This window comes from Glycine soja, chromosome 8 (assembly GCF_004193775.1).
Source record: "Glycine soja cultivar W05 chromosome 8, ASM419377v2, whole genome shotgun sequence".
In the NCBI taxonomy this organism is placed as follows: Eukaryota; Viridiplantae; Streptophyta; class Magnoliopsida; order Fabales; family Fabaceae; genus Glycine; species Glycine soja.
Genome location: NC_041009.1, coordinates 16784568 through 16810400, shown reverse-complemented (window position 1 = coordinate 16810400; position 25833 = coordinate 16784568). Strand labels below are relative to the sequence as shown.

General features: G+C 33.5%; 3 protein-coding genes and 1 non-coding gene across 6 annotated transcripts; 2 read left to right on the top strand and 2 right to left on the bottom strand.

Annotated features, from left to right (window-relative positions):
- The first annotated feature begins 10331 nt into the window (after positions 1 to 10331).
- LOC114422417 (probable sulfate transporter 3.4) lies at positions 10332 to 14656 on the top strand. The gene is made up of 13 exons (XM_028388755.1): positions 10332 to 10717; positions 11043 to 11091; positions 11203 to 11410; positions 11554 to 11725; positions 12242 to 12307; positions 12423 to 12536; positions 12637 to 12753; positions 12886 to 13012; positions 13120 to 13406; positions 13508 to 13698; positions 13821 to 13906; positions 13995 to 14071; positions 14164 to 14656. Exons 1-13 carry the CDS (start codon positions 10364 to 10366, stop codon positions 14305 to 14307), a joined length of 1992 nt encoding a protein of 663 aa, XP_028244556.1. The 5' UTR covers positions 10332 to 10363; the 3' UTR covers positions 14308 to 14656.
- A 574-nt stretch (positions 14657 to 15230) lies between these two features.
- On the bottom strand, positions 15231 to 18647 carry LOC114422421 (protein SYS1 homolog). 2 transcript variants are annotated; one of them, XM_028388763.1, is made up of 4 exons: positions 18472 to 18647; positions 17903 to 18373; positions 16907 to 17133; positions 15231 to 15723 (listed from the first exon to the last, which is right to left on the bottom strand). In XM_028388763.1, exons 2-4 carry the CDS (start codon positions 18124 to 18126, stop codon positions 15716 to 15718), a joined length of 459 nt encoding a protein of 152 aa, XP_028244564.1. In that variant the 5' UTR covers positions 18127 to 18373; positions 18472 to 18647; the 3' UTR covers positions 15231 to 15715. The 2 variants fall into 2 exon arrangements, with proteins under 2 accessions (XP_028244564.1, XP_028244562.1); XM_028388761.1 differs by having other exon boundaries at positions 17903 to 18647.
- A 1063-nt stretch (positions 18648 to 19710) lies between these two features.
- On the top strand, positions 19711 to 19784 carry TRNAR-UCG. Its single transcript has one exon. It is a non-coding gene; the product is annotated as a tRNA-Arg (tRNA).
- Positions 19785 to 20345: 561 nt separating this feature from the next.
- On the bottom strand, positions 20346 to 25631 carry LOC114422415 (heat shock 70 kDa protein 14-like). 2 transcript variants are annotated; one of them, XM_028388752.1, is made up of 10 exons: positions 25504 to 25631; positions 24063 to 25281; positions 23501 to 23728; positions 23325 to 23420; positions 22975 to 23199; positions 22178 to 22366; positions 21932 to 22078; positions 21599 to 21748; positions 21382 to 21512; positions 20346 to 20878 (listed from the first exon to the last, which is right to left on the bottom strand). In XM_028388752.1, exons 2-10 carry the CDS (start codon positions 25230 to 25232, stop codon positions 20662 to 20664), a joined length of 2553 nt encoding a protein of 850 aa, XP_028244553.1. In that variant the 5' UTR covers positions 25233 to 25281; positions 25504 to 25631; the 3' UTR covers positions 20346 to 20661. The 2 variants fall into 2 exon arrangements, with proteins under 2 accessions (XP_028244553.1, XP_028244552.1); XM_028388751.1 differs by having other exon boundaries at positions 22178 to 22372; positions 25504 to 25630.
- Positions 25632 to 25833: the final 202 nt, after the last annotated feature.

Below are 25833 nucleotides of genomic sequence, written 5' to 3'. Positions count from 1 at the left end.
GCGGACCACCGAGATATTTAACAGTTAAATCATTTTTAAGGATTAACTTGTTCAATAATCCCACTATATGAGCTCCACTTTAAGATTCAATTGAGTAGTGACAAAACTGTCTCCAAACTTTTGGAAATATTAAAAAAAAATGAGTCCATGTTGCCATTAAACTTTGTGGTTTATGCTAATTTGTAGCTGAAGTGACCATTCTTTGTATTAGAAAATGTTCTGTTCATGATAGCAAAAAGTATTCAGACACTTGAGAAAATTGAGAAAAGCTCCATGCATTTGTTATGTGGGAATCAATTACTAGTTACTTATTATTAAGAAAACTCAGCACATAGCAGGAGTTTTGTTCCTGCTCCTATCCACAAGTGATCCTTTAATTATATTTTTCATTTTGGTGCTATAGAAAGATCATTTGGAAAGGAAGATCCAAATTCCTTTGAGCTAAATAAAAATCAAGAGGATCTATGTGTAAGAATTAAGAACTCAACGCTGACCAATAATAAGAAATAGCCATCTCTAAGTTCAGCTGTCATTGAGGGCAAGCTATTTGTACCCATCAAACTTACTTTTTTTTTTTCTTAATAAGCGGAGAACCTTTCAAAATGGGTCTAAATAGAAAGGAAAGTGATTCTGGTCCACCATTTTGTTCCTTTTGAATTGGCAACTTATCTGATCTATCAATTGTGGATACCTTATAAATCTTGCATAACAAGTTTTCCTTACCTTGTACAATCATTTTTTAGGAAGCAATCAAACATGACCCCCTCTCGCCGCCGCGTATACAACTCTGTCTCTTTTTCTCTTCAGTTTTTTAATTGAGTGAACAAAAGAAACAGAATCTAGCTAGTGTTCCACCCAAGTCAAAATATCTGCCTTGCTTCACAAACTTTATTGGTTCTTGGTGTATTAATGTGAGAACAGGATTCACAGTTAGCTTGGACAAATTATTGAATACTCCGATTTTGCACTAAGGAACCAAAACAAGTGCTACTAAACTTTGTTTAATTGTTTCTATACAAAAAAAAAAACAAAGGAGGGTATGGTACCTATTCCAAAAAAATTGGTAGCAAGAAAATAAAAAATAAGCAGAAATTTGGGGAGAGTGTTTGCTTTACAGCGGAAAGAAGCAACTTATTAGCTAAAGGAAAGAACCAATGATTCATATACCTCAATTTGAGACATTTTCTGGATCCTTATGAATGTCCATTCTATATAACTAGTTGTATTTTTTTAAAATATATTGATCAACATAACGCGTTTTAGGAGTACAACTTGTCAAAGTTTATTATTACTAAGAATTTGGTTTACACAAATTTCAGTTTCAAGTTTTCAACTGTCCCGAAAAGAATTCTCATTAGACCATGAAGAATGATTTTCATAGAAAGAATTTGCATAGTTCTAAGAAACAGGCAGAGTTCCAATCAGAGAGGATTGAAATTATCTGTTACTTTTATACGTTTCTTTTCTCGTTCTCAAAAAAATAAAAATAATAACACGTAATTTGAAAAAAAACCTCTTTCATTTAAAAATTAACATTGAAGTGTCCGTTTTTTTCATTCTGAAAAAGGAATAAAGAGAAAAGGTTATTTCCGTCCTATTCACATATAAAACAGTGAAAATTAAGTCATGTTTATGGGAAATAATCTTTTAGAAGTTACAGAACGACGGATTAAAGGTCTAACTTAAGTTTAATTTAATCCTATAAATTAACTTGATGAAATTTACATCATACTTTATATATTATATTTTAGTCTGTCGATATGAAATCTTCTTCCATAAGTTTGTCCAATCACCCGGATTAATAATTTTTTCATGTTAGATTGATTATGTTGGACCAAAATGATTTCGGGTTAAAAATTTACTAATCAAATCCAACTCAGCTCATTTTGACAACCATAAGCTAGCATAGCGGTGGGATCATGGTATCATTTTCATGAATAATCTAAGTAATCCTGAAACCATTAAAATCTGAGCCAAATTATGGGTGGGATCCCGATGGTAATTTCTGTTGTTACCTTTATTGGTAGCAATCCAGGTGTTAACTTTCCAATGGTGAATCTTCGAAGTGGGAATATAGATTGAGGGTAGGGTACTGTTTCCTCCCATTAATGCATAATAGCATTCTTCTAAGTAACCTTAGTTACTCTTGGATCTAAAATCAACTTTAACTGTTTTCTCTATATAATATATGATGTTTCTGTCTTCACGGCTAATATATTTTATGTATCTGCAGAAACAGCATATCCGATTTAACGGTAGGCCTAAATTTGTTCTAGCCAATTTAGTCAAAAGATGGGGCTAAAAATTGTTTAGTGAGAGTTCAATTTAACAAGGCAAGCACTGGCTGCCATACCATATAGACCTCAACTTTTGTATAAACAAAACTAGAAATAACTATATATGCAACTTCTAAAAACTGTTACTTTTTTTTTTATCTAAATCACTAATTTCTTTTATTGTATGTAATCTTGTTTGAACAAATAGAATCATGATAAAAAATTTCCTTCAAGTCATACTTAGGACTCGAATATAAATTTTTTGATTAAGTTAGAATAATTGACTCAGATGCTTGTGGTATTTTGTTTAAACGACAAATAATTAGGAGCTGAATTCCAATAATAATAATAATAATAATAATAAAAAGTAACGGGGTATAGGGGATGTAAAAGACATGAGTATAATGCAGCCGTCTCTTGAATTTTAAATAACAACCGTAGAATTTGGAGAATTTGTTCTTGGTTTGAATATATGCACAATGTAGCTACATTCGTATGCCAGGCCTCTTCTTACGCACTTGCCTTATTATGGGAGCCAAAAGGAAATTGACCTTTGACGTTGGTTCTTCGTTGCATGGGAGAGTTTGTGATTAAAAAGATTAACAGTTATAAATTCTAATTGTTGGAATTTTTTATTCCAATAACTAATATTTTAAGATAATTATATTAATTATTTATAATTAGTGAATTTATTTGATGTAGTCAAATTAAGTGAGTATGCTAGGTAACTAAATAAGATGATATGAACTTAAATGAACAAATGTCAGTGTTGGTTCATTAGAGGATAATGAGAATCATAGTAGGTTAATACACTATAAGAAAGTTGTGTTCTCAATATACCGAGCCAGTTTCTTCTCCCCATCTGAAGAGTAAATGTCCCATTGAAAAATAAAAAGATTCCGATTATAGAATAACTATAATGTTATTATTCTTGATCATGATAGATAACCACAAAGATATTACAACAAATGTCAAAAAATGCTTAGATCAGGAACCAACTATGGGTCTATATATTTTATCTAATCTTTGATAATTAAATATATTGTAGATCTTAGGACTTATGATAAATTGTCCTAAACTAAATTATAGATATGTGACTTTTAGCTTTCGCATAAAAATAATAAAGATTAAAGATATTCTAACCTTCATTGTCCACTAATTTTCTTAATTTGGCAAATGATTGGTATCCGTCCTAAGTGCAAAGAGGTTTTGGGCAACTTCAGTCTCTTCCACAATTACAAAGCCGAATTGCTTTGCCATTAGCAAATGGCATGGTATTCGTTGAATAGTTAGAAGTGGAAATTGGTTTTGGGTAACTTGATTGGGCTCCTGTTTTTGTAGGCTTGAACTTGAAGTGTAATATATATAGTAAAACAAGTTAATTTCTTAGGGTGTATTTGATTTAGACAAGAAAAATATAATTTGTTTTTTAATTAAAATAAAGTTTAAAAGGTGTGTGTCTCACCGAATAAAATAGAAAATTTCTCTTTATATTATTTTTCTCCAAAACAAACATACTCTTAGACATGTACAATAGTTGTATCTTTTATATCATTGTTTTTTTCTTTATTCTTTTATCATAGTAATTGTTTTATTTTATGTTTTTCTTTCTTTCGTTATATTTTTCTTCCTTTCCTTATATTTCAATTCTCTTTATTTATATTTTATTGTACAAAGAAATTGTATAGATACAATGACTGCGTAACAATAATAAATTTTGAGGTGTGAGAAGTGTGTAAGTAACAACCACATCTTTCACTCCAATGGATTAAAAAAAAATTACTAATTATCATTGGGTAAAGTTTTAAATGATAGACAAGCGTTATATTATACACTTGAAAAATATCATTATAGCGATTTATCATATAATTAATATTTAAGTATATATATTATAAGTGATGTATGTCAGTATGTGGGAGTGTGTCTATTTTTTTATTTTATTTTTTTGGTGAAATTAGTGTGTCCATTTATACCTAGTTAATTTAGTTTTGTTAATTCATTGATGCTATAATATCTAAAGTTGATACTTTAATATAAGCTTGTACTTTTTGTAGAACAACATGGACAAATTAACGAGAAAAGATGTATTGGTTAAAGGGTGAGGGACGAAAAAATATGTGCAACGAACGACAAGATGGAATTTATACTTTGGCATAAAGCTAAGATTTACTACACGGTGCTAATTGAAAAATGACCTTATATGAAAAGGTTACTTTTGTTTAGAGAACTAGTATGCATAACTCGTCCGCAAATCTTTAAGGTGTATGATAATAATTATAAAAGAAAGTAAAATAAAAATGTAAAAGGAATCAATTTGATATGTTTTAAATTCGGATAAAAAATTAATCGAACATTTTTTTTCATATATCAATTTTTCTTACATGAAAACATAATTTCTAAATCATAAATAAATATATACATCACATTAAAATGAAAATTTTACATTAAAATATATCCTTTCTCTTTGCTGCCTCTTCTTGTTTACTTTGTATTGACTCTATTCCTTGGTCAATCTTCTTATACCTCATTGAGTGCTTAATCAGTAACACCACGAGCTGCTTAAATCCATCTTTCTCTCTAGTTAACTTTGCCCATCACACCAACCAACTCACTAACACCGTTGCTTTTTAATAATTTCCGATCATGGTTGAACCACCTTTTTTTATTTTAGGGTAAGTTGATTGTTTTGATCAGTCCATCGAAGGTGGTGATGATGAGTGGCCATTTAATTTTTTAATATTCCAGGTACTAAACATTTGATAGTGTCACTTCCTCATGACTCATTCTAGTAATATATTTTGTTTCCACAGTTTATAAAATATAAATTACACAAACCGGTTTCAACTGCTAAATGTTAATGTATAACAAGTGCATGTCCCTTTTTTTATACTATAGTACATTGTCTATTGTAAAATTTATTTATATATTTTAATCAATTTTAATAGTTTCAAATTATTTTATCTAATTTTGGAAAAAACGCATGTTGTTACTGGAAAAATGGTACAATTAATTATTTTTTTATAGAATGGTACATTTAATTTTTGAAGTTTGTATCTTTTTGCCAAAAAAATCATATTCATATGGACATGATGCAACAGGGACTGATGAAATTGAAATTGTTACTTGTTCCTTTGGCCCAATCAAAGGAAATTCAAAAAAATCTAGTATTAATATTCTTAAAATGCATCAATAATTCTCTTTTTGCGAAAACACGTTTTAGGAATTATAGCGTTGATCTAATGGAAAAAAAAAAACTAAAACTGAGGCTTTATGGAAAATGTTAACAATTATTTTGATTAAGAAATTAAGAATGCATTTGATAAAATTAGTGGATAAATTATCTAAATGTTAAAAAGTAACTGGGTTTAATAGCTAGCTAAAAACATAACTGGTTGAAAATATTTAGCTGAAATCGAGAAGTTGGTTAACTAAATTAATTAAAAGTGTTTGTTAAAAATAATTATTAAACTAAATGCAAAGTGACATAAAATTATATATTTAATTACTTAGTTATAACTTGAAATTTCATAACTATATTTTTCAAATAATATCATTTTTCATATTTTAATTTATTTCAAATGATTTATCATACCAAAAAAGACTCTTGGAGATCAAGTTCATCAAATTTTTCTTATTTTAATGTTAAATTCAACTCTAAGTGAAAAATGCTCTAAGTTTTACATTGGGCAAAATAATCTCATAAACCCCTTTCTTCCCCTATATATAGAGGAGACCAACAAGTATTATATGCACCAAAGAATTAAGTGGACTTAGCGTTAGGCATGGAACCCCTCAATCAATATTTTTTATATTTTCCTTTGAGTTTTGAAACTCGAGAAATTTAGACGGCTTGTGATTGTGTTTTAAATCACAACCAAGATTTTGTCATAGTAAGAGTTATCGTGGAGATTGTGGTGGATGAAGACATTGGGACAATGTGTTCTTGAAAGTGGTCATGAGATCGTCTTTCTTTTTCTTATTGAGGAATTGTTTTCTTTTGTTATCTGAGTGGTAATGAGTCAGGGTAGATTGTATGATCTTAGGTTTATGATTATAGCAAGTTTATTTTCTTGGATGGGTTGTGAATACTCTAAAACACTTTGTTTTGTTATGATTTTGGTGAATTTGATTGTTGGATGTTTTGATATTTTGTCGTTTTGATATTTTTGAAATTGAATTTGATAATTGATGTTGGACGCATGTGATGATTTTCTGATAGAAAATGTTAACTTAGAATTCCAAAACGTGTACTTAAATGATAGAATTAGACTTTTTTTTCTTAATAAGAGTTGTATCCTTGGATGTTATCTAGTTAAAGGATTTGATTTCACTCAAAAAGAATTTATATAACTCCAGATATTGCAATTTTAGTGAGTAAAGGTTAAGTTGTCAGGATTATGTGGTCAGTTTGTATATTTCCTAATTTTAGGTTTCTAAACGGTTGAATGAGATTTTGAGGTTAACATAGAAGTTGCATATGACTCTCTTATATTTCTAATGAGATGAGAACCAACTTAATAGGATTAGTTCAACTCTAGACATGATTATTATACTATATGAAGGCATAGTAACTTAGGAGAAAAAATGAGTGTGTAATATTGATATCATAATGAGTGGTAATACGATGCATGATGTTTATACTTATGATTTGACAAATGAAGTGATGTCATGATATTGTTTCTTAAATGAGTGATTTTGCCCATGATTGATATTGTGATTAAATGTATGATGTCTACAAGTATATGTGAAAGTAATATGCCATGATATGCATATGTGTTGCGAAAAAATGTTAAGAAAGCCTAATTCCTAGGGAATAGGAATCTCCATGGGAATTCGAAAATAAATTATGCACATATTGTCTATGAATCATGCATCATGTTGTTGATAATTGTTTTTCATAAGTAAATTTTGTAATTAAGTCACATAGAAATTATCTGATTTTCTCTCTCTTTCATTATTTCTTTTTGTGTTAAACATTAAGATTTTGGCATCTTTTTGAGTTTTTATCTAGTAGGTGCTCAAACTCGTAAATTTATAGTATTTTGGTGGTGTATTTTTTTTTATAGAAACATGGAAGAAGGCATGAAAAAGAGTTGAAGATCTGGAAAGTCTCACTTAGAATGCCACACTCGCTCAGCACGACGCGGTCGCTTAGCATGCAGCCCTCGCTTAGCACGCAGAATGTCAAAAATCATGATTGTGTTGCATTTTAAGTGAGGAAAAAGAGAAGGAATGGGGTATTCAGTGTTTCCCACAAAACAAGAGCTAGGGCACGTCCATTTAGAGGGAGAATCACCCATTGGGAGGCTTCCTTTCATTTCCACACCATTTCCCTCTATTCTCTTCCACCATCTTCGTCCCTTTTGTAATTGTAAACCTCTAATGACAATAAGAGGTTAAATCATCCATTGTTTGGAGCTTAACAATCAAACACTCTTAATGTAATGATTCTTACTATCTATTTAATGTTATTTCAGTTTCATTGTCTCTTTTCTGTGCTTATTTTCATGTTTGTGGCTTAATCATCTATGCTCATGTTATGTTTTAGGGTTTAGGCATTGAAAAATGTTTATCTCTTGAGAACTAGAAAAGAACATCTAAATAATTCATCTCTAGGGAGAGAATGGTGTTATTTAGCTTGTTTTAAGCATCTTTGTCTATAATGCAATTTATCTAGTTTATCTCTTAAGGGATTAAGGGAGAAATTAAGTAAATTAGGCACTTTCGTGTGAGGAATCATGGTTAGAGTATACAAGTAGATATAGGTGATAATTGAAATAATATTGAATAGAGAAAAATTATTAACATTACATCAAGAGTAGTTTTGGTAGGCTAAACTCTAACATACTCGTAATTTTGCATCGACCGTCACTTTGTTGTTCCAAGTATTTGTTTTTCTCGCCCTTGCACATGCTAGCTTATTAGTTTAATGTTATGTCAATTTACTTTTAATGTCACATGTTACAAATATTTGAATCAATTCATTAATTGCTTGAAAATTGGATACACACAAACTCTGAGTACAGTCAAAGTCCTTGTGGACTCAACACTCAGACTTCCGTTTTAAAATACTACTTAGACGAATTGATATACTTGTCAATAAGTTAACAGTTGTGCATATGTGTTTTGAAGTGAACAACGTTTATGAACCTAATCGAGGAGGTAATGAATAAGTTGATGCATGACTCTAACCTTGGGGGTGCAACGGTTTGGAATCTCCTTTAAGCTCATGTTGATCACATGTGTTGGAGTATCCTTGCAAGGACAGAATACCTTAATGCGTTGTTTGTGATGTCATCTCGGTGAGATTGATAATGTCAGGTTGCTCATTGTGTGACAATTAGTCGACTAAATGGACTCCCGAGCTACATTCAGAGTGTTTTCCAAAATGGTATCACATGCATACGAGTCTATAGGTCTAATATGCATCATATTTCGTGAGTGACTTTGTGTATGAAATGTTTGATTTGAATGAGACATGCTTGTGTTGTGGAATGTAATTATTTATAAATGTATATTATATCTTTATGACTTTTTTAATATTTTAAATCTGTTGTGAGATGTATCTCACCCTCCATCTGTTTGGAGACATGCTTATGTTGTGGAATGTAATTGTTTATAAATGTATCTTATATTTTTATGACTTACTTAATGTTTTAAATCTATTTTGAAATGTATCTCACTTCCCATCTGTTTGGAGACATGCTTGTATTGTGAAATGTAATTGTTTATAAATGTATCTTATATCTTCATGGCTTCCTTAATATTTTAAATCGATTGTGATATGTATCTCACTCTCCGTTTGTTTGTGTTTGGGCTGAATGTCAACCTTGCAGGTGAGTCTCTATAAGATTATGATGATGATGCTACATAAGAGACTTAGGTCTCCACTTTATATTACTATTAATTTTAGGGTTATTGATGCACTGAAATAATGTAACATTGAAACACAAGTTTTGTTCATTTATCTAAGGATTAAATTAATGAATAGTTTTTCACCATATTTTTTTAATATGGTTTGTATGGACTTTGGAGCGTCAAGATTTGTTTAACATGGAATTACGTTTTTTATTGATATGTTTTCTTTGAGTTTACAAATATTTGACATGTAATACTATTATCGCGAAATAGTTTTTTTTAAAGTCGATACATTCTTTTAATTAAATTCCACTACGAACGTATTTAGAAAATATTACAATTGTATATGTCTTGGGGTAGGGTAGAAGGGTGTTACAATGATGGTGGTGACACCAAATGATAATGGTTGCGACGACATTGGTGGTAGTTGTGTGGTAGTGACAGAGGTGGTGGTGGTGATAATGATGGTGACAGTGGTGATGACACTAATAGTGGTGGTGGTGGTGGTAGCAATGCTGGTGATGTTGGTGGCGATGGCGGTGATGATAACGGTGCCAGTGGTCGTGGTAGTGATTGCTAGTTATGACACTAGTGACAACAAAAAATATCATTGTCAAATGTGAAATATGTGTGTTTTTTAAAACTAAAAATCAAATTTACAAAACTTTTTATTGGTTTTGAAAATAAATATAAAAATATTTCAAAAATGATCTAAATATCATTTCATCTATATTTTTGTCAAACATGTTATGTTTTGAAAATTGGATTTGAAATCTGAATCCAAAAACTCATAATCATTCCAAAGAAACCCTAAGATAAGGTTGTTTTAACTTATTTAAACATGATTGTCTAGTTCAATTTGATCCTCTTACATAAGGTATTAGAGATCTTATTAAAGATGGTCAATAAAATTTTCAGACGAAAACTAATCGTTAAAAAGTTAGTGAATACTTCGCACAATATCATAAATAAATAAAAATATGATTGTCTCTTGAAAAAAAATTCATGTGATTTGATAGTCAGATAAAAAGAAGTGTAAAATATACCAGAAAATTTTAATGAGAAGTGGTTGGAGAAGACAAATCCGAATATTCCAATAACTGCAACATTTCCCCACTACGATAGCGACAGAGACACTGTGTTGAGTTGATGCCACGTACAGTTTCCCTCCCTCTCCCTCTATAAATTGAGAGGCACCCCTGTGTTTGTTGTTAATAGAAAACCGATCGATGGGTGTGAACTCTTACTCCAACAGTAGAGTTGAGCACCTAGCTTGCAACAACAATGGTAGTAACAATAACATGAAGATCCAAGCTGAGATACAAATGCCACCCTTGGAAATTCACAAGGTTCGGTTGCCACCAGAACGCACCACCTTGCAGAAACTCAGACACAGACTCTCTGAGATCTTCTTCCCAGATGATCCACTCCACAGGTTCAAGAACCAAACATGCCTCATGAAGCTCCTCCTTGCACTTCAATATTTCTTCCCCATTTTTCAATGGGCCCCTCACTACAACCTCTCCCTTCTCCGCTCCGACATCATCTCCGGTCTCACCATTGCTAGCCTCGCCATTCCTCAGGTCTCGCACCTTTTCTTTCCCTCCGTAATCAGAAATTATTACATGGTCCCACACTATATCAGACAGTCTCCACCTAACACATAATTGAGTTTTACTAAATCTTTCTCGTAAATTGGAAACTTTGGTTACATGTCAGGTGAAGATTAGTCGAAATTATGAACATGTGGTGGTTCTAAAACATGTCATGTTAAGATTGGTTAAGACTTAGGACCATGAATACATGATGGTCCTGGAAGATGTAATAATTTCTCCTTAATAGTTAATAATACTCACATGTGCATGTTTCATTGAGGTACGAATAAATTTTGAATGTTTTTTTATGCAGGGAATCAGCTATGCTAAGTTTGCAAACTTGCCTCCTATTCTTGGATTATGTTAGTACCCTTTGTTAGTGCATGCCATTGAGTTTTTGTGGTAGATGTATAATATATATATGGTCAATGATGATGTGAATTAACTTTTCAAGTGGAGTGAATATTGTGCAGATTCCAGTTTTGTGCCTCCACTGATATATTCCCTGCTTGGAAGTTCTAGACATCTTGGTGTTGGTCCAGTTTCAATTGCATCTTTGGTCATGGGATCAATGTTAAGCGAGACGGTTTCCTTTAGTCAAGATCCAATTCTCTATCTTAAGTTGGCTTTCACTGCCACTTTTTTTGCCGGTTTGTTCCAATCTTCTCTGGGTATATTAAGGTATTAAATCATGGTTTAATTTTTCTATTATGTTTTTTTTTCAATTAAATTTGAATACAGCAACTTGAAGGCTATATATATATTGATTGGTATTTGGTAAGTAATATTTTATGATTGATAATAGCCTTTGATGTTCCAAACAGGTTAGGCTTTGTAATTGATTTTCTCTCAAAGGCAACACTGGTGGGTTTTATGGCTGGTGCAGCGATTATTGTATCACTGCAACAGCTGAAAGGGTTGCTTGGAATAGTTCATTTCACCAACAAGATGCAAATAACACCTGTACTGATTTCTGTTTTCAAGCAAAGAGACGAGGTATAATTTGATGTTGATAATTTGTTTTAGTTTTATTCCTAATTTGTAAAAATATATGCTAAAACTGAGAAAATAATTAATATTTTTTAAAGGACGGCCACAATTTTTTTAGATATATTTTATGGTTACTGTTTTGCATATATTTCAAAATCGTCGGAAGAGTAAAGCTACTTCAAAAACAAAAAAGAAATTCCCCACCGCAATACATTTTGATAGCACTGATTCTGTTTTAATAAGAATTAAACTATCACTGAAATTGCTAATTGAAAACCAGCTATATGTATATATTCTCTTCTTTGACTTTTATATTACGGGATTAGATTCCAACTAGTATTAAAAGATAAAATAAAAAATAAAAAATCCTCCTTCTAATTATGTCATGAATGGAAACATGCAATAGCTAGGCAATTAAGGGTCACTTTTAAATGAAAATACATATTTCGTATTTGTCCTACTTATACAATTTTCAGTGTAATTACGTATGTGGTCACTAAATTTTTTGAGCAACTTGTGCAGTGGTCATGGCAAAACCTTTTGTTGGGATTCAGTTTCCTACTATTCCTGTTAACAACAAGGCACATTGTAAGATTCTTATTCTATATCTTGAATACAAAAATACAAAGACTATTGCTCTTTGCTTGAAGATAATTAATTCATCTGCTTCTTAAGATCTGAAATTTCTTAATGATTGCAACAGAGCTTGAAGAAGCCAAAACTATTCTGGGTTTCAGCAGCTGCCCCATTGACATCAGTTATTCTGTCAACCATTTTTGTATTTATTCTGAGAAATACGACACATAAAATTGCTATTGTAAGAAAGGATACTCCCCCTTCTATTTTTTTAAAACACACACAAGAGATGCTCAAATATAACTTTTCTTCCTAATAACTCTTATCTTTTTCTATGTCAGATTGGTGAATTGCCAAAGGGACTTAATCCCCCATCATCAAATATGTTATACTTCAATGGTCCTTATTTGGCTCTTGCTATCAAAACAGGACTTGTCACTGGGATCTTATCTCTCACTGTAAGTTTGACCAAACTGAGAAACATAATTGGTCACGGAAAATTTTACTAAAATTTTAGCTTAAATGCAAACGTGCACACACAAATACTACAATACACCATATAACTCAACTGCTACTTTCTTCTGTTTCAGGAAGGAATTGCAGTAGGAAGAACATTTGCTGCACTTAAGAACTACCAGGTGGATGGAAACAAAGAAATGATGGCCATTGGTCTTATGAACATAGCTGGCTCTTGTTCTTCATGCTATGTCACAACAGGCAATGATTCTTCTCTCTTTTGACCATCTGACTTGAAGTTAGTTAAGTTATTGAAGAGATGGAAGTTTTGAGAAAATGTTCATTCTAACATTAAAATAAACTTGCAGGATCCTTTTCCCGATCAGCTGTTAACTACAATGCCGGGGCACAGACTGCAGTCTCAAATATAATCATGGCATCAGCAGTTCTTGTGACCCTTTTGTTTCTGATGCCACTGTTCTATTACACGCCAAATGTAGTATTAGCAGCCATTATCATCACTGCTGTTGTAGGGCTAATAGATTATCAAGGTGCATATAAGTTGTGGAAGGTTGACAAGCTTGATTTCTTGGCCTGCTTGTGCTCCTTTTTCGGTGTTTGGTTCATTTCAGTGCCTTTAGGCCTTGGAATAGCGGTAAGCTAGGATTTCCTTAATGTTTATGTTATTAGAAAGCTAACATACATTGTATGCTAATGCTATGTGACTAATATCACTGACTTGGCCAAAATCTTCAGGTGGCAATATCAGTCTTCAAGATCTTGCTTCATGTCTCTAGGCCAAACACACTGGTTTTGGGGAATATACCAGGGACGCCAATATTCCACAGCCTAAACCAATATAGAGAAGCTTTGAGGATTCCTTCATTTGTCATTTTGGCTGTTGAGTCTCCCATCTACTTTGCTAATTCAACGTACCTACAAGAAAGGTTAGATAAAGCGATTTCTGAATTGTCAATTTGTGAATGTTTAGTACATTTAAAAGATTTTTTAGAGGCATTTTCTGAGTGATTCTGAGATTCCAACCACTTGAGAGCTTTTCCTGCTATAGGATACTGAGATGGGTTAGAGAAGAGGAAGAGCGAGTAAAAGCAAATAATGAAAGTACATTGAAGTGCATAATTTTGGACATGACAGGTATGTATTTCATCTGACTTAAAGGTTTGTTATCAAAGCTTTGAGATGCTTTTGACTGAAAAAATAGTTTTTTTTTTTCTTTCCCTAGCTGTTACAGCCATAGACACAAGTGGAATCGATACTCTATATGAACTCAGAAAGGTACTGGACAAAAGATCACTTCAGGTATAGATACTAATTGTAACATTTCATAATAAGGCATAAAGACTTGCCCCACTTTTATTTCTAATCTTTATATTCACAATTGATTGGTGCAGCTTGTGTTGGCAAATCCTGTTGGAAATGTGATGGAAAAGTTGCATCAGTCAAATATTTTGGATTCCTTTGGGTTGAAAGGAGTCTATCTCTCAGTAGGAGAAGCTGTGGCTGACATTTCATCTTCCTGGAAAGCTCAGCCTTGATTTCCATAGATGAATTTCTAGGACAAATGGGAAAAGATGACGGCTTCTAACTTCTTGGAGAAAACTCTCTTAAAATAAGAAGTTTTTTGCCTCTCTGAGACAATCTATGTTTTGGTAGAAACCTTGACAAACAAGGCATTTGTTCTTTCCGTAGAGCGTTTCTTATCCCAGGCTGTAACTTTAATCTAGTCAGTTACCTTTGTCCATTTTTGGCTTTTGTTAGAGGGAAAGAGCATCCAAGCAAAGAATATTGGGATGACTTTATTCTGTGGACATTGATAAATATAAATAGATATTTTAAGAGCAAAGAAGAATCAAAGACGAGCGTTCCAGTGTTCTCCTTTTTTTCTGATGTGACTATATTTTCTTCTTTTTTTTCTTTTTCCTTCAATACAAATATTATGTTTTCCCAATTTGAAAAGAATATCAAAGCATTAACAAAAAAGAAAGCGATCGTTAGTGGATCCAGAGCTTCCAATAACTACGTGTAAATTAAGTAATTCGTCATGTAACTTTTACATGCACAAGCTTCATTACCATGACAAAGGGATGAATAAACTGTGGTTTAAATATTATCAAAGTACAAGACTTTGGTGCATCAGAACTCCATCAATCACGTAAAAGAAAAGCCAATTCAGATATTTATCAATGTAAACCACTATACGAAAAGTTTTTTTTTTTCATGAGAAATGTTAAGTGTACTCTGAGACTTTTTTCTAAATCAATGTTAAGTGTACTACTCATTTAATTATTCTCTCTTAATTTAGTATTAAATGAGAAACAAAACCTATTAATTAATTAATGATTTTCCTCTTTGAGAGAGATCTTTGAGAAAGAATGTCACCGGCATTCCTCTTTTTTCATAAACATAGCGAAAGTACAGTGACAATGTAACATTAGCAATTAAACTAAATAGAGGAAGATTAACCACAAAGTGTGCTGCAATATATCAATCAATGAAGAAGTGAAAAAACAAATCTGACTGAGAGGTTCATTCTGCTACCTGATATTAGAACCTCATTAAAGGTTATCGGACAGAAAGAAGTAACATAATTCCGAGATTGTAAACAGATCCGAAAACTCACAAAAGGGTAAAAAGAATAAAAACTCTATCAACTAAATGCATCAACTTAACCAACAACACTAAAGGGAAGGAAAATCGAAATAGAATAGAATTAAATTACAATAAGACTTCCGGAAATTCCTGAAATATTATGTACTCTCGTCTGGTTATGTATGTTTCATTTCTATTACAACTAAAGAATAGAAAGGAAATGTAGGTCTTTCAGAGACAGCATAGAACTATTGACTTTGTGGGCTTTATCTTGTAGATCATCCAATACATAGAAGCAAAAGTTGTTGCCATCCTGCAGCACTTCTTTCTTGCATTCAAAAGTACTTCTGCCCATCAAACATCTGCAAGGAACTCGACAGTATTAAACCACAATACTAGTCAACGAACATTTGGAAGTATATAAAACAGAATGCTTTCCAACACATCATTAACTATAACAATAAAAAAGTGATGTCCATATTTTGTTAAACTATTTTACCGTTCAACGGCTCCCCAAATCACCCACTACTCTTTCCAGACTCCAACATCAAATTAACCATATTAAACTGTTAAAATTTTTAATTTAATGATTTACACAATAAAATTAAAAAAAATGCAGAAAGATAGGCAAGATAGGTGCCTGTCTTTTCACGAGTGTTTACATAATGAAAATTCTTAGATACCGAGTGGTGTTTACTCAGAAAGAATGCAAATTTTACAGTTTGCAATAGGCTCCCATGCTCTAACCTCCAATTGGAGTATCGATACTCCTAGCCAAATATGTAAATTAATACATTTTAAAAGATTTAGAATTTATCTTAAAAATTGTTATTATATTTAATAAATTTTAAAATAATATTTATTAAAAAATAATTTTTACATTTATTAAATATTAAAAAATATGAGCTGCACTTTATCCAAACGGCATCTCAAGTGATCCATGTAGCTAATCTCATCTAATAGAATGAAGCCTTTTCTAGTGATTCCGTCCTCCCTGGAACCCAAAAATCAGACTTCTTTCTTTACCCTCTACCTCATGTTCAACCCCATCTTTCTCCACCCTTAGGGGACTAACCTCTTACACTAGACCCAACTCCTATTGGTTTTCAGGACATGGGGAGCATACTGCTAGGAATCAAACCCCACTGCTCGCCCTAGGTGTCCCAACTCTAGACTACATGAGCTATCAACAAAGAAAATAGTATAAAACTTAATGCAACATGATATGCAAACTGAAATGCCAATTTAAAACTTAATGCATAAACTAATGTTTGGTCTTCTGAGCATAATATTCGAAAAGGGGGAAAGGCAAGAAAAGCAAGAAAAAAGAAACAGCCAACACAACATACATATAGAATTTAAAAGCCTGCCTAATACAAATTAAGTTTGCCATCCTGAACATGCATTCAGGTTTCTGAAAATAAGTAAACACAAGATAAAGAAAAGATATAGCACAACATATAAAATATAACACAGACAAACAAATCTTTAAACAGCACATGTCTAATTAGCCAGATAAACATCCATCAAGAAGGAAGTTCTTACTTGAACGAAATCGTGTTAATGATATCTCCTGGAGTTCACGCTTCATGCACAGACGTTCACCTAGCAAAGCCATCACTGCAATTCCAGTACCATTCACAATCCACCATGTTATAGAGGAGGGCCAACCCCCATACACAATGCATATAAAAAGATGGACAATGTAGATGGTGGCTGAAAAATCCAAGCACTTCTTTGATCTTTCGATCAAATAAAACACATATACCGCCCTGCATAAAGTTAATAGTGGTGTAAGTACAACCTAAAGCTACTACATAATTTCAGTCAAAAATGCATTAAAGCCATAACCCAACAGCTAAGAATGCCTCCTTTGGTTCATTCCTCCCAAACAAAATAATCACAGAACAAACACAATATTTCATACAATTTCTAAATCTAAACCGTTAAATCCAATGGATTTTTTTATAAAAAAACACTAAACATTTCCTATTTTGTAACATTCCAAACACAAGATCTAATTTATAAACCAAATCTCATTTCTTTTAACATTCCAATCGCACCGGATGAAAGAGACAATTAAAATTTCCGAATTCAAGGCACATCTATGTCAAAGGTTCAAAGCTTAACTTTTTGTTTCTTTTCTCACACTATAACACAGTACAACCAGTCCAACACAAAGAGAACAAACAGATTAAAGAATTAACATTCATTTATAAGCTTGTAAGCATAACACTGCTAAACCAAACAAAAACAAACAAAAAAATGGAAAAGAAAAAAAACTGGAAAGATGCTAAATACATGACAATAGTTTAAGAAAATGCTAAAGGTTCCTACTTCATACAACAACATCAAAGAAGCAATGACGATTAAATAAATAAATACATAACTAATGAACCTAACCTTTCAAGTTAAAAACTACGATACACTATTGAGGAGTGGAGTCACAACTCACAATCAGAAAGTTACAATCAGCAAACAATTATAGGCTAACCAATAATAAATTGAAACATAATATTTAAGGTGTAAAAGAACAATTACCCTGCAAGTGAGCTGAGCAGAAATGAAGCAATAACACACCAACCAGTAATGGTAGAGGTAGTAATCGCAACATAGTCAAAGAAATACACGAGACTCAACCGAGACACACGTGTGCCAACAAGTATCGACAAGAACAACCCCAGGGTGATATAGTACAAACATTGAAGACACACAATCTGAGCAACAATAAGCCAAGGGTCCCATACCACCGAACCATAGAACATGACGCCGACCCGACAAACACCTAGTCCTCCCCGAAAACTTCCTCAAACAAATCGAAACCCAATTCTCAAACTTCCACCACTGCAGCAGCGACCCAGTTACTCAAACCTCCGCAATTGAAGCCACGCCACTCGTCATTCGACAAAAGTTTAAAAATTTAAAGACCACAGTTTCCATAAAGCACTTAAAAACCCAAATCAAGGTTGCCCCAAATGCAAACAATGGTTCATGTGCATCCAGATCTGGATTCTGGAAGCGATAAATGTTGGAGAAGAAAACCGATTGGAAAAATAAGATCAGTGTCAGAAAAACGAAATCAATATAAGTTTGTGATCGATGAATCTTACGAGAAATTGAAGAGGGAGAACTCGCCGGAAATTGAGAAGGGAAAGAACGAATTGTTGGAGAGAAAATTGGAGCGTTCTCCAACGGCGATGGCGAGAGATGAAAATTTTGGGAGAAAAATCACAGAGAAATTCACTGAAGCATGAAGTTGAAACTGGGAAGTGTCGTTTAGCTTTCTAATTAGTCGTTTTCGTATATTTGGCGTCGTCTGACTCTAAATTACCATTTTATTTTATTTTTTTGCCTTTATATTTAATAAATAAATAAATTACAGTACTTTTTAATTTTTCAGTCGTAATAATGAAAATAAATTATGATTTGAAATGAACTTTACTCACTTGCAAATAAATTATTATTTTAGTGACAACTTTTCTTAATGGTCATTCTAATTTCTAACTAGTAATACATTTTCTAATATAATATTTTATTAATTAAATTTTATCAAATATATATATGAGCAATATTCATTAAATATAAATATAAATTCACAAAATTTATAACTTTGAATAAGTTTTGACCAACAATTAAATTTGTATTCAAAGTAGTGTATTAATTAGTATGTTTCTTTTCTTGTACAAAAAGAAAAATCGTTTGTTTGTAACATTTTTCTTATCATCCTTTACTCGTGAATTAATCACATAAGTATTATTTCTTTTTGGTAAAGTACGAAACAAAACAAAAAAGCACAACTAAGGATCCAAAGGCGAATCTACAAGCAGACTAAGAACGAAATCTGGGAGTTACCATAACAGTCCAATCTCTGCTCATCATTGGTCAACCCTCTAATACTAAAAAAGATACCAACATTGACATGCATTATCATCTTGTCAACATCCCAAGTTTTCAGGATATCTACTATATCTCCACAATCTGTCTCACATTCCACAAACTTATACCCAAGCTAACCTTAACTGCCATAAGTTCAGCTAGGAGGGAGTCACCAACCCTGCACTTGCATCCACAATGAAACAAAACAAAAAAACTAAATTCAAGTCACAAACTTATGGGCTAGAGGTGATGTAAATAGTTTTTTTTTTCCCATTTGCAGGAGGACTGATTTGTTTTAAACTAATCAAACTTAAAATTTGGTTCCAGTATTTTTTATCATAAAATATATTTTATATGTTCAAAATATTTATTTATAAGAAAATTAATTGTAATGTAATTTTTACATGATAAATCAACGACGGTGCTCATAATATTTTGTTAAATAAATATTTAAAACACTCACTAATGTAACAGACCGCATAGCGCAGTGGATTAGCGCGTTTGACTTCGGATCAAAAGGTCGTGGGTTCGACTCCCACTGTGGTCGATTTTTCTCTCCCGTTACATTAAACTTGAGTAATACTAAATGTTTGAATTTACTTTTTTTTTTTGGATATTACATGTGTGAATTTACTTCTAAACTAAGTCTTAGGGTGAAATTAATCAAAATTTACAGAGCCCAAAACTCGATAAAACTTTATCAAGATTAGACATTGAATCCGTAAGTTCAGTAAATAACTAGTCAAACCACATGAATTGATACACATTAAAAAATCTAAAAACGAATCATAATCTATAAATTTCATATTTTAAAAAAAATTATCAAAAATACTTTTAAAAATCCCAGAAAATTCACAACTTCTGCTTAACTCGAAAACCTTCCAGATCAGCAATTCACTTAAACTGATTTAACCAACTAGACCACCAGTTCACTAAAAAACCTGACCGAGACACAGTTCTGTAACATTTCCAATCTAACCAGTTATATTCTTACTAGTTGATCGTCAAACCATTTCGGTCTAGCCAGTTTTTATAATGGTTATTTTGGATGAATAAACGCAAAACTGGTATAGCAAGGGTTAATAATGCCACGTAAAATAAACGCAAGTATTAAACGGGAAATGAACATTATAATTCATTCATCGTCTAAAAATCTTATACAAATAATCTATATATAAACCTAGAGAAAGTAACTCTGGCCAATTCCAACCACATTGTCGTTTTTTCTTCTAAACTCTTTCGTGAAAAAAAATCAGGATTCCAAAGAACCACCATAATATTAATTAAAACTTAGGTTACCAACCAACCGAGAGGGTTCTACTTACACCAAATATCCAAGGAGCCACACTCACTGTCAACCCAGCAAAATTCTCTTTTGCTTATACAAATAGTAGAGACTTGAGAGCAAACCAACAACAAAAAAATTAGGCAGAGCCTGTGTTCTCAGACTTTTCAGTCTCCATTGGTTCGGTAGATGCTGGTGCAGCCTGACTACTGCTATTCCCAGCATTCTCATTACTGTTGACATCAGAATCCCCCTGGGGTTGCTGTTGCTCATCACTCTGAGAAGATGGGGTTGCTGGTCCTGCTGGAGTAACTGCCTTTGTTGGCTTCGGTGTTGCCATAATCGGCTTGCAGAACCTATTCAAAAAATATGTATTTTTTTAAACAGGAAAAAGGAATAATGAAGAGAACTCAAGATGTTCTTAAAAGGTTCACAAGTGACAGCTAATCCTTCCCCAACTAGACTGATTTATAAGAATACATTAAGCAATGCCACAGTAAAGGGATAACCAACAAAGTCTAAGATAAATGTGTTTTTAATTCTGTAAATATAACTTCATTTTAGTCCTTAAAAAATTTACTGATTTTGGTCCTCACAAATTTTATAAATTTTTAAAACAGTTCTTCACTACTTGGCGATCTGCATCATGTCACCTATAAATAATTACTGATGTGACATCATAAATAAGAACTATTTTTAAAAAAATTAAAATTTATGAGAATCAAAACCAATTGAAAAATATGTAAAAATGACTAAAACCAAATGCATCAGACATATAGACACTAAATATATACTTAAGCCAAATGATGTCTAAATAACCCAAAAACTACATATCCAGAGCAAGAATTTAAACAAATACCTATCGACATCTTCAGCTTTCTTTCTCATTTCAGCTGACAAGAGTACAGGGTTGGCATATTTTGGAAGTGAGCTCTGCTGCTGCTGCTTCTCATTAAACCACTTCTCAGCTTCAACACATTTATTTATGACCTACAAACACATAGAAAGAAAAATGGTTTCAGATTTATTCACAACCATTCCAAGAAACAAGGGAAAGAAAATTGACATGCAATTACCTTCTGTTTCTCGTTCATGTCAATGTGCTCAAATCTAGGATCATTCGACATTGCAACTTGTCTGTAACTATTTATACAATACACGAACTGTTCAATTATAGTACCCCTCTCCGTGAATTCTTCGTAACGCCCATCAATTGGATCACCTTGCTGCAATCACATTGAGATTGCCTATGTTAAAACTAGCATGGAAATACCTCACACCATTTATGTTTGTGCAAAAAAACACAAAGGATAACAGCAAGAGGTACTCTGGTCCCTTTTCTTTGCACAATATTACAGTTTGACTGAGGAATGGGAGCTAGGATTCCCTTATCAACAAAACTTCCTAACCTTTTTGAGTTCTTCAAGCTTGGCAATATATACACCTTTAGTTTCATCTTCACCCTCATCATAAAGCCAATCTTCCACTTCCTGAAGTTTAGCAGTAAAATCATCTCTCTCTGAAGCAGTGACAAACTCTTGGTATTCGTCATTAAGCTGAAATGACAACGGAAAAAAAAATCAACAATTATATGACAGGCATTTGTAGTTGATGTTAGACCCTGAGTAAGAGAAGAAGAAAAAGATAACACCCACCTTGTTTCTCATGTCATAAACATAAGCCTCAACTGCATTTTTCTTGTCTTTTGTTTCTTCCATCACACGATCTTGCAAAGCCATTTCAAACTCCTTTTCTAGTGCTTTCTGGACATCCACAGGCACCATTGCTCCATAAACTAACTCTGCTACAGGAATGTTTGTTTTCTTAACCTTTTTCTTTGGAGCCTGAACCTACAACATTAAGAGTCCAGTCAACCAAATTACAAAATATCACTTAACCATGTTGAACAACTCTAACTGAAGCACAAAAAAAGCAACAGGAAGAGTATATAATATGTATTATATATCATTGTACATGACTGGCAGTGCACTCATGGAAAACATGAGGTCTTTTTAGAAAGAGAAAAATATCTATTTTGATCTCTCGTTTTTTACAAATCGCGACAAAAAAGGCATACCTCTTTACTTTGTTTCCAGTTTTCAAAGATTTGCATGGTAAAAAAAATGTTTTCACTATTTACACAAATCATTAAAAACAAAACAAAATGAAAACAATGTGTTATTTTTTTAATCAAAAGTAAAAACAAGAAACAAAAGGAGAAAACATTTTCTCAAGTCAACAGGCACTAAGACTTACATTTAATCTGAAGCAGGAAATCAAGCATATTAAATCAACAACAGGATGATGCAAACACACAGAAGCACCACATAAGAACTCAACAAAACATGTTCAAAATAAAACAACAAAAATATTGCTAAAATAATCAACAATGGCATAAAAAATGAAAAGACATTTCGAGCATATGCTTGAATATTTTTTCTACAGTACTTACCTTGGTATCAGTATCCTTTTGCAAAGGCTTATCTCCACCCTCAGGGATGCCATTTTCAACCCCAGAGGCATCAGTACTAGCCTTTGCACCTTCCATATTAGCACCAGTGTCATTGGAGGCGGGAGGTGCAGCAGCCTCAGCAGGGACTTCATCAATGTCCATCTTAGTATTTTCCCCTGCTGCCTCTTTGGTAACTGGAACCTCAACTTTTTCCTCTTCCAGGAGCTAAACAAAACAAATAGAAGTTGTTAGATCACAGGAACAGATGCTCTGTATACTATCATAAGTTCACAAGGGTGGTTATAGTAGGTGAGGGAAGGGGGATCCCCCTAAAGACAGAAAAAACTTACTGTTGCAGACTCAAGGGATACAATTCCGTGCAGATTCAGACGAACTTTCACTTTAACTTTTGCCCTTTCACCATTTGTAGTTTGGAAAGGACCAATCTGCTTACACTCAAATGAGTCACAGCACAGCCAAAAAAATAATATAACCAAAAAAAGAAGAAAGTTGGAAACTGGCTCACAGTATATGTGCTGATCTTAGCAGGTGTTTGCAGCCCACTTGCATCATCATATAATACATCAACAGAGAATGTTCCTGCCCTGCAGAATGTCAGTGCCTTGATACTTGGTATGGGATTACCCTTAGGAAAAACAAGGGAACTCTGCTGATTTTCTGGTCCATTGTCCTGTGCATCTGGACCAGAACCTTTCCATGAAAGAGAAATCGAGAAAGGAAGGCTTTCGTTGACCTTTACAAAAATAGCAACATCATATCGCATGCAAAGCTTAGTATATGAATAATTTCACAGCAATGACAATTCACAAATATGTAAAAAGCACAGAAGAAACTGATGCATGAATTTCCTAAAGGCCTAAACACAGGTAGATACCACAGATATGTAATTAAAATAAGCATCAATCATGCTAAGATTCATAAATCATACAGTAATTCCTAAAGGTCAGTACAGTTTACAACAAGTACAGAAGACAATAAGCAAGCAAGCTTACAAAACCAACAGTGGCGTATGAGGGTCCTTCTGAATTGAAATGAAATAGAGAACAATCCAACGTATGAAACTTTACCTGAAATTCTCGTACTTTGAACGTTGGACTAAGAATTGCGCATTCCAACGCACAGCCCCTAGCAACACACTCACTAGCATTCATTGTCCGCCTAGGCTCCTTTTTGAAAAACTCTGTCAATATTTTGTTAATGGCCGGTACCCGAGAACCTGAACCAACCACCTCAACTGTGTGTACATTTTCAACGGTAAGACCTGCTTCAGCAAGTGCCTTCTCCAGAGGTCCCTTCACACGTTCCAAAATTGGAAGACTTAGTTGCTCAAACTCATCTCGCTTGATGAAGCCCCGGACATCCTTCTCATCCATCAAGCACTCAATGTTGAGAGGCGCCACAGGATTCGCACTAAGCATCTTCTTGATCTTCTCACAGGCAGTCCTGAGCCTGATGCAAGCCCTGGCATTCTGGAAAACATCAATCTTGTACTCCTCCTTAAACTTCCCAGCAAAGTGATGGAACAAAACCTCGTCAAAATCCCTACCGCCGAGAGACCTATCATATGAATGAGCCAACACTTTCAGCTGCCCCTTCTTGAATCCAGCAATGCACACTTGCATGCTAGCATGCCCAACATCAACAAACGCAACATTCAGCTGATCGTTTTCTGGAAGGTCCGTTTTATAAATCCCATAGGCCAAGGCAGTGGCAGTCATTTCCTGAATCAACCGAAGTGGGTGCAGACCAGCAATCGTGGCCGCATCCAGCACCGCCCTTCTCTGCAGATCAGTAAAATAAACCGGGATTCCAATGCAACAATCCACAACCGCTGTAGTAAGATTCTTCTCCGCAATTTCCTTAAGATTCGACAGCATCATTCCAAACACTTGGGTAGGCGTAAACGTCTTGGACTCACCCATGTACCGCGCATGAATCAACGGGTACCCATCACTCCCCTCGGTGACAAGAAACGGCAACGACTTAAGATCCCGCTGCAATTCGGGATCAGAGAATTTCCTACCAATGAGTCTCTTAAACTGGGAGATTGAATTCTTAGGGTTCATCATAGTGGAGGCAGCACCAGCAGTGCCAATGAAGCGTTGCTTGTCACCGAAGCACACAATGGCGGGCGTTTCACGCTTGGACTCATCATTGAGCACAACGTCAATCCCTCTCTGCCTCGCAACCGCAACAATGCAACTCTCGTTACCGAAATCGAATCCCACCACGCTCATCTTGCTGGATCAAAATTCCGTCCAAAACAGAAAGAAAAAAAAAACAAATCTGAAAAATCGAAAACACCCGCAATTACCACAAAATCGTCCAAAAAACGGCGCGCAAAAATAATAAAGTAAATAAATGAATTAGAAATATAACAGTAATTTAAGACGTGAAGAAAATGAAGAGTATAGGACGGAATCGGTTGGATCAGAATTGGGATATTCCGATGAATGTAACAAGCGTAGGGAGGGAGAGATCTGAGAGGGTGGAGGAATAGGGTTTTACCTGACGTGAGCGATCGGCGAGGGAGGAATATGGGGGGTTCGGAATTTGTATTGTACCCCCGGAAAAGATATTGGGTGGGGGCTGCTGTGGAATTTTGGTCTTTAGGTCTTAAAAATACGAGAGAAACAAACACTGGTGGATGTGGGTCCCGCTCCCACCCGCACGGATGCTTTTGCAGTTTTCCTACCTCACCCAACTCTTTCTAGAAGCATCTTCTCCCTCATACTGTATACCATTAAATAAATTTTTATTTTATATAATCAAATAATTAAAATCATTATATCATAATCAAATTATTGGTTTAAATAATAACTTACTCCCTATAAAATA

Excerpts from the sequence above, each read along its gene's own strand:
- LOC114422421 (XM_028388761.1), bottom strand. The coding sequence starts at position 18,126 with ATGTTCTATGGTTCGGTGGTATGGGACCCTTGGCTTATTGTTGCTCAG. Across the intron at positions 17,134-17,902 it reads CTGCTCAGCTCACTTGCAGG|GGCGGTATATGTGTTTTATT; the intron begins GTAATTGTTCTT and ends AACTTTATGCAG.
- LOC114422415 (XM_028388751.1), bottom strand. The coding sequence starts at position 25,232 with ATGAGCGTGGTGGGATTCGATTTCGGTAACGAGAGTTGCATTGTTGCG. Across the intron at positions 23,421-23,500 it reads CTAAGATCAGCACATATACT|ATTGGTCCTTTCCAAACTAC; the intron begins GTGAGCCAGTTT and ends GAGTGTAAGCAG. Across the intron at positions 22,373-22,974 it reads AAAAGGATACTGATACCAAG|GTTCAGGCTCCAAAGAAAAA; the intron begins GTAAGTACTGTA and ends TTAATGTTGTAG.
- LOC114422417 (XM_028388755.1), top strand. The coding sequence starts at position 10,364 with ATGGGTGTGAACTCTTACTCCAACAGTAGAGTTGAGCACCTAGCTTGC. Across the intron at positions 12,537-12,636 it reads CGACACATAAAATTGCTATT|ATTGGTGAATTGCCAAAGGG; the intron begins GTAAGAAAGGAT and ends TTTCTATGTCAG. Across the intron at positions 13,699-13,820 it reads TCAACGTACCTACAAGAAAG|GATACTGAGATGGGTTAGAG; the intron begins GTTAGATAAAGC and ends TTCCTGCTATAG.